The sequence below is a fragment of the Malaclemys terrapin genome, chromosome 4 (assembly GCF_027887155.1).
Source record: "Malaclemys terrapin pileata isolate rMalTer1 chromosome 4, rMalTer1.hap1, whole genome shotgun sequence".
NCBI classification, from domain to species: domain Eukaryota; kingdom Metazoa; phylum Chordata; order Testudines; family Emydidae; genus Malaclemys; species Malaclemys terrapin.
In genome coordinates, this window is record NC_071508.1 from 128,920,715 (window position 1) to 128,936,577 (window position 15,863).

The 15,863-nt window shown below is 42.2% G+C and overlaps 1 protein-coding gene across 2 annotated transcripts in view; it reads right to left on the minus strand.

Moving 5' to 3' along the window:
- Positions 1-15,863, minus strand: part of CCDC85C (coiled-coil domain containing 85C) — a 146,990-nt gene that overhangs the window by 21,144 nt on the left and 109,983 nt on the right. For both annotated transcript variants that reach the window (XM_054025007.1, XM_054025006.1), the window contains one exon: positions 6,407-6,511. In XM_054025007.1, the coding sequence (XP_053880982.1) occupies positions 6,407-6,511 (105 nt within the window). The remainder of the gene's footprint in view (positions 1-6,406; positions 6,512-15,863) is intronic.

Sequence of the window (15,863 nt, forward strand, 5' to 3'; positions counted from 1 at the left end):
CATGGAAAGTCTGGATAGAATATGGAATGACTAAAAGAACCTAACCTAGTGGAAGAGCGCCCTTATAGTAAAATTGCGAAAGAAGGGTGACCTTACCAACTGCAATAACTGGAGAGGAAGCACATTACTCTCAGTGCCTGTGAAAATCATGTACATCATCATCCTGGAACATATCAAGATACAAATAGATCTATAACTTAGACAGAAACAAGCAGGTTTTAGACCACTCAGATCATGTGCAGACTATACTGGCATTATAGAACAAAGTGTGAGGTGGCAAGCACTTCTTGTGATAAATTTTGTAGATTTCCAGAAGGCTTTTGACACTGTACCCAGAGACGGTCTTTAGAGAATTAGGGCATATTATGGAATACCAACTAAATAATGAAAATAATCAAGGATCTATAGGTTAATGCCAATGATAAAACACAATTGAATGACCTCATTTTTGCTGATGACGTGTCCTGCTTAGTTCAACACATCACTTAATGGAAGAAAAGACCCAGCTTTTGGCAGACACAGCAAAACAAGGTGGTTTGTTTATCAACAGAGGGAAGACAAAATATATGGCTATCAGTGTCCCAAAAATAACCATTAATTGTTAATGGTTCCAAGATTCAACTAGCTTCAGATAGTTTCCTAATTACCTTAGGATGAATTTCATCAGACCCTGCAGCCTTGAATACATCTAAATTATCTAAATATTCTCTACCCTGTTATTTTCCTATTTGGGCTTGCATTCCTTCCCTCGTGTGGTTAATATTACTTGTGTTGAGTATCTGGTCACCATTACCTTTTTCAGTAAAGACTGAAACAAAATAGCCATTGAACACCTCAGCTTCTTGATGTCCACAGTTATTAGCTCTCCTTCCCCACTAAGTAGAGGATCTACACTTTCCTTCATCTTTCTCTTGCTTCTTATGTATTTAAAGAACCTCTTCTTAATGCCTTTTACATCCCTTGCTAGGTGTAACTCTTTTTGTGCCTTAGTCTTTCTGATTTTGTCCCTACATGATTGTGCTATTCTTTTGTACTCCTCATTAGCAATTTGTCCACGTTTCCAAATTTTTGTAGGATTCCTTTTTGATTTTCAGGTCATTAAAGATCTCCTGATGGAGTCATATTTGCCTCGTACTAGTCTTCCTATCTTTCCTTCGCATTTTGCAGTTGTACCTTTAATATTGTCTCCTTGAGAAGTTGCTAGTTCTCCAAAAATCCTTTTTCCCTTAGATTTTCTTCCCATGGGAACTTACCAGCCAGTTCTCTGAGTTTGTTAAAATCTGCTTTTTTTAAGTCCATTGTTCTTATTTGGCTGCCCTCACTCCTTCCTTTTCCTTAGAATCATGACAACTAACATTTCAGGATCGCTTTCATCCAAATTGCTTTCCACCTTCAGATTCACTACTAATTCCTTCCTGTTAGTCAGAATCAAGTATAAAACAACTGTCTCCCTGGTTACATTCTCCATTTCCTGGAACAAAAAGTTGTCCACAATACACTCCAAGAAGTTACTGGAAATTTTGTTTTTTGCCATATTATTTTTCCAACAGATGTCTGGGTAGTTAAAGTCCCCCATTACTATTACTGCAGAATATACATGTATACACACACAGATACACCAACACATTTTATTTTATTGCCAGATTGCTAGAAAAGCTCAAAATAATTACAGTGATTTAGGAATTTTATTCTAATTCTGAAAGAACCTCTACAAACTGATATATTTTCCTAATATTTTATACTTTCCTAGATTCAACACAATCAAAATTACAGAAAGGGGGTGTGACGGGGTATACCAGACCCTCTGAGACCCCCTTCTGGAGGCCGCATGGCCCTGCCACACCCCACCCCAATAAAGGGCAGTGGAGAGGGTCCTCTAAGCTGCCTCAAGTGGCTGTGTCCCACAACCAATCAGGGTCCAGAAGCCTAGTATAAGAAGAGCTTCAGGGCCAGCAGGAGTTCAATTCCTTGCTGGAGCTGTAGAAGTGTGGCTGGCTGATGGAGCTACAGAACCCTGGACAGGGCAGCACTGCCAGAAGTCGGGGAGAGCGAGAAGGAGCCTTGAGCTGGTTGCTGGGACTCCATTAAGAGAAGGCCCTGAGGTAAGGGTGAAGATGGTGCGAGGCCACAGGGAAGTGCCCTAGACACTGAGGCACTCCAGAGAGGAAACTGAACTATAGTGGCCCAGCTGGAGAGCTGTAGCCAGGAAGCCCAAGAGGGTGAAGACATTTTTTAGGGAGGGAGCCCTGGGGCACTGCTCTATCCCAGAGCAGGGACAATCTGAGAGAAAGAGTGCAGGCACACACACTTGGCCATGGGGTGCTCATGAGAGGTGAGTGTACCCCATTACAGAGGGATGAGTCCTTTTTATTACTGTAGCATTTGCTCTGAATAGCAAGATGATACCTCTGAGAAGGCTGTAAAAAACATAGCAAACCCCAATGACTGGCCCCTCTAAATTGGGGTTTGAAGTTGCTGGAGTAAAGACACCTGAATTTGTAGGAATGTGAGTCTAGACTGGTATTAAGTTACCTCTTCTTCTTTTCTTAGGTATTCATTTGTAAAAAGCAATATGAAAGAGGCCTGGATGCTTGAGTGCTGTGCACTCATGCTACAGAGCTCTGAAGCAGTGTTCTCTTATTTAAAAGGTGAGAACTGCATCCAGAATCTTATATTCAAGGCTCAGAAACAGCCAATACATGCTCTGTATGCCGTACCGGCACTTTTCTAAAACTACTTTCTTGGTCTCCAGGATCTCAGCTTTCATTTTAATAAAAAGCAAGCCTAGCTGTTATGGCTGCAAAGAAAACCTTAACAAAATGGGAACTAAATGAACCTGAAACAGATGAGTCTGCAAAAGGCAGAGAACAAGAGCTCTGAGGGGTGTGGACTGCCCCATTCATCTCAGTGAGGTGTGAACTCAGATGCCCAGTGATTATAATTTCAATGTAATATTGTTAATTCTTTTGTCCCCAGGTAAGAAAGGAAAGGGAAGGTCACAATCTGGTCGCAAAAATGAGTGAGGTCTCATCTTGGTGCCATAGTGGTTGGCATCCTGGAGAGCACCACTTACTCTTCCCCTCCTTGCCCCACCCTCTGCAAGGAGCCCAACGGCGCACAGAGACCATGCATAGTCATTCTGAATAGCTGCACAATCTGCTGAGAGTAGGCACAACTTCTTTGATGAGCAGAGCTTGGAAAAGCACCACCACTTCTCTCCTGCCTCCAGCTTACAATTAGAAGATTTCCCAGTGTTGTCAACTCTTGCGTTTTTATTACTAGTATCAGAAAAAAATGTGTTTTTTTTTAAAACCCCAGCTGCTGGACTCATGTGGATGTGAGAATCTCCACTTACTTTAAAAAAAAAAAAAAAAAGGATGTTTCTAGCCTTATGGTTCTGAAGAAAAACTTGACCCAAGTGTGGTCTAAAGGTTCAAAGCCATACATTGGGGGTTGATAGTTATAAGCATGGGCCTCTCTTGTAGTGGCGTATTAGTTTTACAGGGCCCTTTCTCAATCTCCCCAAAGAGACAACACCAAAAAGTAGCTTCCTGCTTCCACCAATTTAAATAGGATCCTTAAAGTTTCCTATTCGCCAATCCCAACAATACACTGGCACTTTGCCTGCTATAATTTGTCAGCCCAGCAGAGATAGTCTACCCATGTTAAGCATTATTGTCACAGATTAGGTTTTATTTACAGGAATAAACTATTATGCTGACCCATTACAAGAGCTATTTAGCATACTTCAAAATCTCTAGACTGAGAACCTTCTCCCTGCTCTAGCCCCTTTACTCTGGATAAAAGGGCCAGGGTGGTGTAAAGTTACTCCAAAGCCCTGGGTTCTGCCAATGGAGGATTCCATTGTGGAAGAAGGCCATTGAGGACGTGCCTGGAGTGGAGCTTTAGGTGGGAGGGTTGTGTTGGGGTGGGGCCATAGCATGCAGTGCTGCAGAGATTCTGGGAAGTGCTGCATCCCTAGGGGAGTTGCAGGAGGCTGCTGTAACTTAGACAGACCCCCAGAGCTGTGTAAACTAGGACAGTGCTGAGGAGCAAAAGCCATCTTAGCTCTCCATCCCTTTGGGTTGTGAGTTCTGTGCAGCACCTCGCCCCTAGAGTTTATCTTTAGCTTTGGTACAAACACCTGACTCAGTGAAAGCTCATACACCAAAAACCTGCAAGTGAGATTTCACACCGATAGAAACAGAATTGCTTAAATGCCATGATATCTTCTGCCCCATCCCTAAGAGGCAAACGTTTGTTCAGCAGAGTATTAAAGGAACACAACGATTAGGCATATTTATACTATCAATTTAAAAAAAAGACAGACATGAGGAGTTACCACGTATGGGCAACTCAAATTACATCTCACAATCCTAATTCATTATTAGATTAATTCTGGAGAAGACATCTGACCATAACAGATGAACTCTTGAGCAATCCCTTAACAAATGAAATAGCATTCCAAAAATTAAATAATAATGCCTTGCACTTATGTAACATAGTCTGTCAAAAGCTCCTTAAGCAAAGAATTAAGCCTTAAAAACACCTCCATGGAGTTGGTAATTATTTCTCCTCTTTTATAGCTGAGGAAATGGAGGCACAGAGAGGTGAAATAACTTGCACAAATTCACACAGGAGAGAGCGTCTGGAAGAGAACCCAGATTTCCTGACTCCCAGACCTGTGCCTCAGCCACCTTATTATACAGCAAGCCAGTACCTGGAGTAGTTATTATTTATTCTTTTTAAACTGATTTATATATATATATTTTTTTAAAATCCCCATCCCAGCCTCCCTATGCAGGAATAGACAGAATATATAATAGAAAATCCATACCACTTAACGGTGTCCATAAAAAAATCTAGGAGACTCCCCAGACTCCTGCCTCCCAAACTCCAACTCTCATAGCATCCTTGGATGCATAAGGCTGGAGAATCTTGAGTGGGACTAGAGGTTATTTTACCTCTGTATTTGGCAATGGTGAGACCACTGATGGAATACTGTGTGCAGTTCTGGTGTCAACAACTGAAGAAGGATGTCGATACATTGGAGAGGATTCAGAGAAGAGCCACACGAACGATTAAATGATTAGAAAACCTGCCTTGTAGCAACAGACTCAGGGAGCTCAATCTATTTAGCTTAACAAAGAGAAGATTAAGAGATGACTTGGTTATAGTCTATAAGAACCTACATGGGAAACAAATATTTAATAATAGGCTCTTCAGTCTAACAGAGAAAGATATATAACACAATCCACTGTCTGGAAGTTGAAGCTAGTCAAATTCAGCTTGGAAATAAGACATAAAATTTTAACAGTGAAGGTAATCAACTACTGGAACAATTAACCAAGAGTCATGGTGGATTCTCCATCACTGACAATTTTAAAATCAAGACTTGATGTTTTTCTAAAGGTTATGCTCTAGGAATTATTTTTGGAGAAGTTCTATGGCCTATGTTATACAGGAGGTCAAACTAGATGCTTACAATGGTCCTTTGTCGACTTGGAATGTATGAATCCTGAAAAGTAATGAGCACTCAAAGCTATGATCAACACAATGTCCGAATCAGACCCTGGATCAATTTCATATCGCTTTACTGCCAGCATGTGTCTGGACACCACCAGGGCTCCCCGTGCTGAGTAATCCTCACCGCGATATAATTGAACAAGTATAACATTCAGAGGTGCCTCCATCTTTTTGGAAGATGAGCATAAAGGATGGTTTGGTATGTTCTCATCAGCTACATTTTGCACAATAATTAGTGGGTGTTGTGGGACTGAAAGGAGGAGCCAGGAAGATAACAGCATATTGTTTAGCAAACTCAAGACTTTTCACCTCCTTTGTCATTTTAGAGGAAGCAGAGCAGGGCCATCTTGTTATATAAACTTACTTGCTGTACAGAAGAGCATAGGGTAAACAGAAAGCACCAAGAACTTGAGCACAACAGATCCTGACTACTAATTGTTAGAAACCCGGCAACATCTTTTGTCTTATCCAACGTCAGATTTTTTGACATGGACCATAAGAGTTTAAGAAAAGAAGCATCAGATTCGATTGGACCCCCCTTTGTTTTCAGATAGGCACTTAGTGACAGGTTTCTGAGTTATCTGAGAAACCTCAACTAGAAAAATCCTGAGCTCAATATTTCATGGGTTAAGATCAATGTTTCCAGACTTTCCTGCGTCTCTGGAAATCTGCAACCTGTAAAATTGAATAAATCTTGTGATAAAGGGCCAGATTTTATTCTGTTTCACACCATTGATTTCAGGGTAGAATTTGGTTCTGAAGGGACGACCTATCAACCTGCCAGATATCTGCATTCATGCCTGAGCTCAGGCTCTCTCTCTTCTCAGAAATTTAAGATTCTTGTTTGTATAAATACACCAGGTAGCTAAATGGCTCTTACATTTTGCATGGCATCCTGATACTGCGGCAGTGATGACAGCTGTGACTCAGAGTGGTACGGGGATAACCCTTTTCTTAGAGTCCTCAAATCCCCAGAGCTAGATTGCTGCAAAGACAAAGAGAGAAAATAGGACAATCTGTATTAACCAGAGGAAGGAAAATAATGCTCATTCTGCTTAGAATTCTTTATTAGCTTTTCTTTGTGACCATTTCTATTCTGTGGCCTGTTCCCATAATAACTTTTCCCTGAAATAACCGTTAAAATGACCATCATAGTTAAAATGCTTTTCCTTTCCTCAGTTCTGGAAAAACATTGTCAAGTGGTTGGAGATTAAGCATTCACAGATAGACTGGGCAGATATTTTATTTTGCCCAAGTTCATCTAAATTTCAGATCACTAAAAAAAAAAACACATTAATATGCAGATGGGAAAATTATTCACGTGAACTCTGACCTCATTCCTGCAAAATAAAAATATATTATTAAAAGAAAAGTAGCATGCACCAATCAGAATACACCAGAAACCATTTTCTAGCTCTCCTTTTAAGACTACATTGGATATTCCAATTGGCAATTGGAGAGTAATAAGAGTTTTTAAATATTGACATTCTCATTTATGAAAGCTCTCGCATGTAAGTGACACCATCTCTTGTTTGGCTAAGAATTTCTTGTACACACAGAGTCTTGAATAAATATTCTACATGCCATACAAATAAATGTTATAAATCACACACATTCTATGGAAAATAATACCCACAATGACCATAAAATGATCATGTATTATAATGGTCTCCTTACGAGGGAGTCTCTGTCTAGTTCCCTCACTTGGTGAATCTGAAATGAGATACCCTTAGAACCAGCAGAATTGTTTTTAAAAGATCCAGTATACCTGAGGATGAAATGAAGGATCTGGGATTATATCATTTTTTTACCATAAACATGCCATTAACTGTATGTATTTCAAGAGCATCAAGCAATGCATTGGCCTCCATTTTAAAGCTATAAAAGCATGACCTTTGGGATTTTTATGCTCCATTAAGAGTTTTGACTTGCATTTGCTGCAAAAATGGTATTTTCCACTTCAAAAGAACTAAAGAAAAAGCATTGGTGCAATAAAATTTAATGGAATGTCTCATAAATCAGCTCAACTGTTCAGACAAAAAAACACCCCAGTAATCCCAGGGGTTGACCATAGCCAAAACCTTTAGAACTCTTGTCGCTGCAGCATTGGTGATGGGTGTACTTCCACTGCTTGGTCCCATTTTACAGCAGAAGAGTTTGGTTCCCTTAGAGCACATACACCATTCTCCCATCATCGACGGTAGAGATTTTTTTCTTGCAGTGATCTCTGTTTCTCAGCTCTCAAATACTATATTATTCTAAAAAGACCCAGTGTGATCTAATGAGTTCACAGCTACAGCCCGCTAACCCTATTCCTTTTACAAGCTGTGCAGAGATGACTAGTCTTCATGGCAGTCATCCTAAAGAACTGGATATTACCGCCACATAGTTTAACTTGCTAGAAGTGTTTTATCCCTTTGCAATCAGTTGCCATAGAATGATTTGCACAGATTGCGCATTGACACTTTCCTTGGAATTGTAAGATGGCATCAGAAGTGATTATTGTCTTGTTTTCCCAACTTTTGCATTTCACAAGTGAAGAGTCAAAGTTTTGAAATGTAGCTCACTCTTGCAGGTAAAATGTACTTGGAACTGAGGGCAAGATTTACTTCACTGTATAAATGCCTGGGCTTTTTATGGGGGAAGTTTGGGGATGAAGGTATTTGGGGAGAAGGGTTGGATAAGTCCATGCAAATCTGATGACTAGACACCTTCGTTTAATGACAATGTCCCACGGGTCTAATGTGTAATCATTTCTTGGCTGATTATATTGAAACAGAGGATTTGTCCTGGCTGGCTGTGCAAGCTACAACCTGCACCTCACCTATCACATATGAACATGTGGCTCCAGCAGTCTCAATGCTGGATCCCATCATTGTGTTATCTACCATTGACCTCCATTTTGCCTTGATATTTCTGGGCATGGTGTACTGTTCCCTCCTGCATCTGAGTCGAACGCACGCATATGTGCATGCACATGAACAACAAAGGCAAATAGTACAGCAAGGAATTTTAAAGTCCTTGCTATGTGCTAGAGTGATCACAGATGCATAGGCTCTTATCCGTAATGCTCCATTCAAGAAGGACAATGCATGCCTTTCTGGGGATTAGAGTGCACGGCCCAATATGTAATTCTGCTGCATTGGAATCTTACAAACTGCACTGATAGAAACATGCCACTTTCTGACACAAACATGGAAGGGACTGGGAGAATATGGATAGAGATGGGCAGTTTGTGGCTATTTATTTCCATCTTTCAGCATCTTGCTCTCCTGCCACAAGATGAGTTGTTCCCATTGAGAAAGGTCCTGGTACTTTGGACCAAGTGTTCATTTTCTCTAGCACAATATAGGTTGCACTGACAGCAAAGTCAAAATATCCCTGTGAATGAATCCCCCTTATCCCTGAGTGCCCCTTTGCGGCTGGGTGCTCTGATGCCCGGGTTAGTATCCCACTTCCCCTTTCGGGCCCCTAAGCACTTCACAAAAGGCTCTCTTAGCTCAATAATACCCCTCCTGGAGCTGGTTTATCAGAAAAACACAGTGCATGCATCTGTACAAAAGTCCCAAAACATGGTCCATGTATCACCCTTTAGTGCATATAGTAATTAAAATCCCACAACTTCTAGTTCATCAACATGACACATACCATACTGCAGCATCTTCCACCACATCTGGGCTCTTCTTCAGTCCTCTCCTGTCCTTCTGCCAGGCAGCAACCCCAGCCCTTCCAGAGGGGCAGGCAGGCTCCGTGCCTGGCTCCCGGGAAGCAGCCAGCATGTCCCTCTGGCTCCTAGGCAGAGGGAAGGCCAGGGGGGAACCACAGCCAATGGGAGCTGCGGGGGCAGCATGCGGAGACCCTGGCCATCCCTCCAGCTCCTAGGAGCCACCTGAGGTCAGTGCTGCCCGGAACCCACATCCTGACCCCTCTCCCGCGCCCTAACCCCCTGCCCCAGCTCAGAACCCCCTCCCACATCCAAACTGGAGCCCGTACTCCCTCCCGCACTCCACCCCCCTGCCCCAACCCCGAGCCACCTCCTGCACCCCAACCCCATCATCCCCAGCCCCACTCCAGGGTCTGCACTCCCAGCTCGGAGCCCTCACACCCCTGCACTCCAGCCCAGAGCCCCCTCCTGCATCCTTAATCCCTCATTTCTGACCCCACCCCAGCACCTGCACCCCCAAGTCCACTCCCGGAGCCCGTACCCCCTCCCACACACCAATCCCCTTCCCCATCCTGGAACCCCCTCCCACACTCCGAACCTCTGGGCCCCACCCCCCATCCCCTCCTGCACCCCAAACCCCTCATCCCTGGCCCCACCCCAGAGCCCACACTCCCAGCCGGAGTCCTCACCCCCTCCTGCACCACAAATCCCCTGCCCCAGCCTGCTGAAACTGAGCGAGTGAGCAAGGGTGGGGGAGAGCGAATGACAGGGGGAGGGGGGATGGAGTGAGCAGGAGGGGGGCCTTGGAGAAGGGGAAGGGAAAGGGTGTTTGGTTTTCTGCAATTAGAATGCTGGCAACCCTACTTGGAAGCCAGCAGGCTACCCACTCTGCTGATCTCCTGCCTTCAGCCCTCTGGCTCCCACTCTGCAGCATGGCGACATCAGCAGGAAAGCTCCTCTTCTGCTCCCCTGTTCAGCCCTCTCTGGTCCGTGGCTCTCCAGCTTGGGAGTTAGCAGATAACGCCCTTTTCTGCCTTCAGCCCTCTGACCCAAGCTCTCTCTAGCTTGGGGAGATCAAACAGCAAACCCCTCTTGCTGCTCTTCTGACTTCCAATTCTCCCTGATCCTTTATGGCCCCAGGTGCTGCCTCACCCCCTTTATTGGCCAAATTGGGGACATCTGTTCTGGTGCAGGAGAGCTGGGCATGCTTCACTTAAAGGTACCAGCTGCCCTGTGACAATCCGTCTTGCCAAACAATTTAAGGCAACCACACCTTTGCCTGGTTTACACTCAAAGTTGCACTGATTTAGCTAAAGATGTGATTTTACACTGATTAAAGAGATTGGTGCAAACCCCAGCATGGACACTATTCTGGTTTCAACCTGGTTTATAGCAGTTTAGTTTGTGTTGGTAAATTTACAGGCACAAATTAAACCAATAAAACCAAGACTCCACACAGGGGTTTGCATTTGTTTAACTAAATCAGTTTTAAAACCAATTTTAGTCGAACTGGTGCAACTTCTGTGTTTAGACAAGGCTTGGTTGCTGTTCATGAGTCTGATCCAATGCCCTGGATATCAATGTAAAGATGCCCACTGAATTCAGTCTACACTGAATCAGGCCTTTAGATAAAGAAAAATGGAACAAACCAGTGAGAGAACCTTCAATGGGCTGTCAGCATCGGAAGTGTCCAATATGAAAATGAATGTGTTTAGGAAGCAGTGAATGGGCCTTCATGCTCCTTGTTGCTCCATTGTTCTCTCTGAGTCTCATAGTTTTGGAGAAATCCATTTCTATATTAGTGGCCAATCCAGCTCCCATTGAAATCAGTGCAAATGTGAAGTCAGCAGACCTCTGGTTCTAAAGCACAACCCTGTGCTGTCTGAGCAAATTCTCTCTTCACAGGATACAAACATCTCTTTGAAGTAAAGAAACTTAACCACCTCAGTCATGGTCTTTCCAGGTCAAGGGTAAGGCACATTAGTGGGGCAGAGTAGAAAATCTTGACCTATTTGGGCTACACTTTCAGTGCTGTTGCTCCAGTCCCTCTCATGATCACTAAACGGTTTTCGTTTCCTACTACAATTTTCTTTAAAAGAAAATTTGTTTCAAAATGTAACTTGTTCTATGAAAACTAGTTTCCTCCAACAGCCCATAAAACACATCTCAGCACCATTATTTATATGACGGAAAAAGTCTGTTTTTTTTCTGGCTGCAGAAGAAAAGCTGGTGCAATTACCTCACAGACATTCATAAACATTTACACATTCATCAGACTTCGCTATCAAGGTCTAAAGCTAACCAAGGAAAAATGTGAATCCCTCATTAACAAGCAATATGACTAATGATGCATCAAAATGAGAAACTATTATGCCATTTAAACCTAAATTAAAAATCCTGATATTTGCATTGTTAGTTCACTCACAAAATGAAATCCCTTATTCCCTTGCCCAATTTTCATTACTGAGATGGAAGTGACTCCTAAATTACTTTTCTCATCAGAATGGCATTTAAAAGCACCATTGCTGATCACCTCTGTTCTCCATCACCGTTTGGAGATGATCTTAGTTGCCAGGCAGCAGGTCTTTAGTAAATCACTGTTCAGTAAAGTCGTTTTACAAGTCTTGTGAAAGAAAATCCTTCATACGATGAAAAGCTTCATACCACTCAACTTAGTTAGGAGTCAGTCCTGCTTTTAATGGGAGCAGGAGCAAGTCTTTAAAGAACAAGATACATCCTAAAGCACACGCTAATCTAAGGCCTAATCCTGCTTTCCTTTTTTGTACACACTACTTCCCATTGGCTTTCTTGGTACACAAAGATCAAGCACATAATATCACTGAAGTGCAAGGTCTCACTTAGCTCCAATCCAACTCCCATTGTAGTCAAACAGAGTGTCCATCAATTACTCAGGCTGGGTCTACACTACCCGCCTGAATCGGCGGGTAGAAATCGACCTCTCGGAGATCGATTTATCGCGTCCTGTTGGGACACGACAATCGATCCCCGAATCGACGCTCTTACTCCACCAGCGGAGGTGGGAGTAAGCGCCGTCGATGGGAAGCCGCAGAGGTCGATTTTGCCGCCGTCCTCACAGCGGGGTAAGTCGGCTGCGATACGTCGAATTCAGCTACGCTATTCACGTAGCTGAATTTGCGTATCTTAAATCGACCCCCCCCCTGTAGTGTAGATGTAGCCTCAGTGTCAATCTGCACTACTGCCAACCGACTCATAGGCATGATGTTACATTTGCACCCATTAAAATAGATTTCTCCAAAACTATGAGACTCAGAGAACAATGCAGCATACACACCAAACCACTGCTTCCTAAACACATTCACTTTCATGTCAGACACCTCCATCATTGACAGCCCATCAAAGGTTCCCCCAGTGCAGTTATTTACTTATCCTCTGGGAATGATCATACAACATCTTTTATTCTTTAATTAATCCTAATGTCTTGAGTCAGAAAAAGACTTCTAATAGGCCAGATCTTGAGATCTATACATGGTTGTTACTCAGTTTAAGCCTTAATGGAGGAAATGAGTCCAACTTTGCGCCCGCTTAAATCAATGGGTATTTTACGCATTCACTTCAGTAAAAGTGGGTATGGAGTTAGACCTTAATGAAAACTGACTAACGCCATAAGTTTCTCTCTCTTCTAGAATATAGGTCTAATCATTAATAGAATAATAAGTTGAACTGAGAGAAAAAATAGGGAACATTTTTCACAAAATTTCAGTTTTTGTTAAAAAAATCTCAAATTTTTGACAAATTTCAATCAATTCTAATAATAAACTTTTAAAAACCATTATCACACACCTGAAGTTTGAATCAAAGCCTATTATTCTTTCTAGCAGAAAGAATAAATTGTGACCTGTTACAAATAGCATGAGAAGATGGATGATGTTTATGTTGCTATTTTAAGGTTAGGGTAATAAGCAAAAACATTTATTTTCCTTTTTCTTTCTGTCTGGTCAATCCTATAGCTATAGTGAACCAACTATGCAGATAAGAACTTTCAGGCAAGTTAGACAAATTATCTTTTTAGTTACACTTTAGGCTAACTTCTGCTGGAGAGGATGGAAAAAACAGAACAAATAGGACCTAATTCCTATACACTAGGATATAATAAAATGGGTCATTCCTATATTAAAGTTAAAGAGAGAAAGACCCAAATTTGCTTGATGGCCACCCAGATCTTTCTCAGCATTATGTATAAGATTAGTAAAGCTATGGAACTATTTACATTAGAATTATGTTCTAAAATAACCCAGGAATATTAGAAAATGACATTGTCAGCTTCCAATAATCAATGAATTAGCATTCAGAACAGAGCTTATATAAGTGCTCATTAATTGAAAATACTATTCTCTCCTTTGTCATCAACTGAAATAGCTGAAGATCTCTACAGGAGAAAAAAAAATAGATTCTCCATTTGTATCCTCATACTACTGAGATATTAGAGCCTTTTCCCTAGGTTTCTCTGTCAGATTGTCTGTTTTTGTTTGTTTTCCTCCTGGGTAATTTTTTTTTCTTTTTACCTTTCCACAGTCTGTCAAAGCTGGCATTTGCTAGTACCATTTGCATGGAAAACAGAAAGAAGCATCACTCTTGTGTAGCCCAGCGCTGTTCAAGAGCATCTGCTAATGATAACTTGCGTGTCTGGAGTTTTTATTTACTGTCAGTGGAGTCCATTCAGGAGGGGACTGGGAAGCACTGAGTGGACAACTGCAGACAATGTCATGGACTCTGGAAATCCCAGTGGGTCATAATTTTTAGATACTGCACTATAAGCTTCACCTTTCAACCATTTTAACTTCTTGATGGTGAGTTAGAGAGACAGCAGATTGCATGTTATACTGGTGGGCTCAGCTCATTGCCTGGCAAGGTGAGCCACTACATCAGGAGGTTTTCCCCCCCCTCCATATGAAAAGGACTTTTCTATGGCAACCTGACAGACACAGGGTCTGATTATGCTTTCATTTATCCCCTCCCCTCCATGTAAATCAGGAGTAACTCCATAAAGCCAACAGCCTGGGAAGGGTGTAAAATTGGTGTAAGATCAGAACATGGCCTTTAGTCCACTAGCATTCATTTTAAACAGAACAGCAGAGCTTTTACATAGGAAAATGATATTCAGACTGTTGTAAGTTCTGAGCAGAAGCATTATGAAAGGTGAATGGGAAATCTTACACACACACAAAGTATATTTAAGATCCAAAACCACAAACCAATTATGCACAGAGCATGATATTTTAAAACAAAATAGCTGAGATTCATTTACTTTTGACTTACCTGCTAAGCCTTGCATTCAAGGCTCTGAGTTTTCCTTGCAAGAATAGAAGAGGCCACTAAAACACAACATTTTCTTGAACTGTTACTGGCATTAGTGGTGTCATCTATTCTTTCAGGAGAAATGCAGATTCCTGAACTTGGAGGGTAGCCAAGATTTTTGATCACTTTTAAATGATACCCAGAGGTCATAACGTCATAACTGTATTACACCTGTTATGCAACAGAGCTTTAGAGGAAATTATATCTTAGCATGCAGTAAAACTAAATGGAAAGGATCCTTAGATCTGCTATAAACTCAAACAGTTGCAATATAAAAAGATTTGTAAAAGATTTGCATCTAAAGCGTGTACAAGTCACACCAGCATCCCAACCTCTAGAGAGATGGACAATTTCCATTTTTAGTGTCCGCTCCACTCTCCCAACAGCTCAGGGTTTGATTTTTGTCTAATTTAAATATTTAAGGTGAAATTCACCCCATCCAGTGAGGCAGGACAAGACATCTGGACCATTTAAACGCTTAAGGGACTTTATTGCTCAATAGGCCCTGGCCTCTCCATAGGGGCTAATTTCACTCTGGTTATTTTGGCTTCACTCTAAAGGTCTAGAACGCCACATAGGCTTCAGGTAGGAGACACGTGGAAAGTTAGCATTCTGAGTGCTGGAATCCTGATTGGCTGGGTATATGGAAGCACTCTGATTTGAGGAAGTAGGGGAGGTGGGGGTAAATCAGAAGCTGATTAGCTCAGGCTCTTGTGGAAGTAGGTAAAGGAGGCAGCTGGGGGGAGGTTGGGTTGTACAGCTGGGTGGGAACCAACATATAGGAGGTTGGTGGAACTGGGGCCAGAGTTCAGTGTGTGTGAGGATGACAGGTAGAATTAGGGTTAGGTAGAAAAGAGGGTGAAAGAACATGTCTATGTTTTAGTGCAAAGATCCCTGAAACTTGGGAGGAGGTAGGAATGAGCTCATATCTGGGGACACAGGTTAGGAAGCAGATTAGACAAGTGAGGCTGGTGAAACACTGGGCAGTCTGGGGGGGGGGGGGGGCGAGTTCCTTCAAATTTGACAGCTGAAAGGAGGGTGGAAGATATCAGAAGCTGGAAACACATGTTGTCATCTGCAGTGTCTAGGTGCAATTTACTGAGGAAAGCCTGTAGATTATTCTAAGTGTTAATTTAGGGTGCGGGCAATGTGCTTCTGGACAGTAGTACAATACATTATCTAAGTCACCTGCCTGTTGCTGTGGTGTATATACTTCATCACCTACTGGCAGCAATTCACTGCACCATAATTGTTCTAGTAATTGAAATTGCCTCAATTTTGACACTCAACCATCAGTTGTTTGCATCTGGGTAATTAAATGGAAGATTTAGTTTGA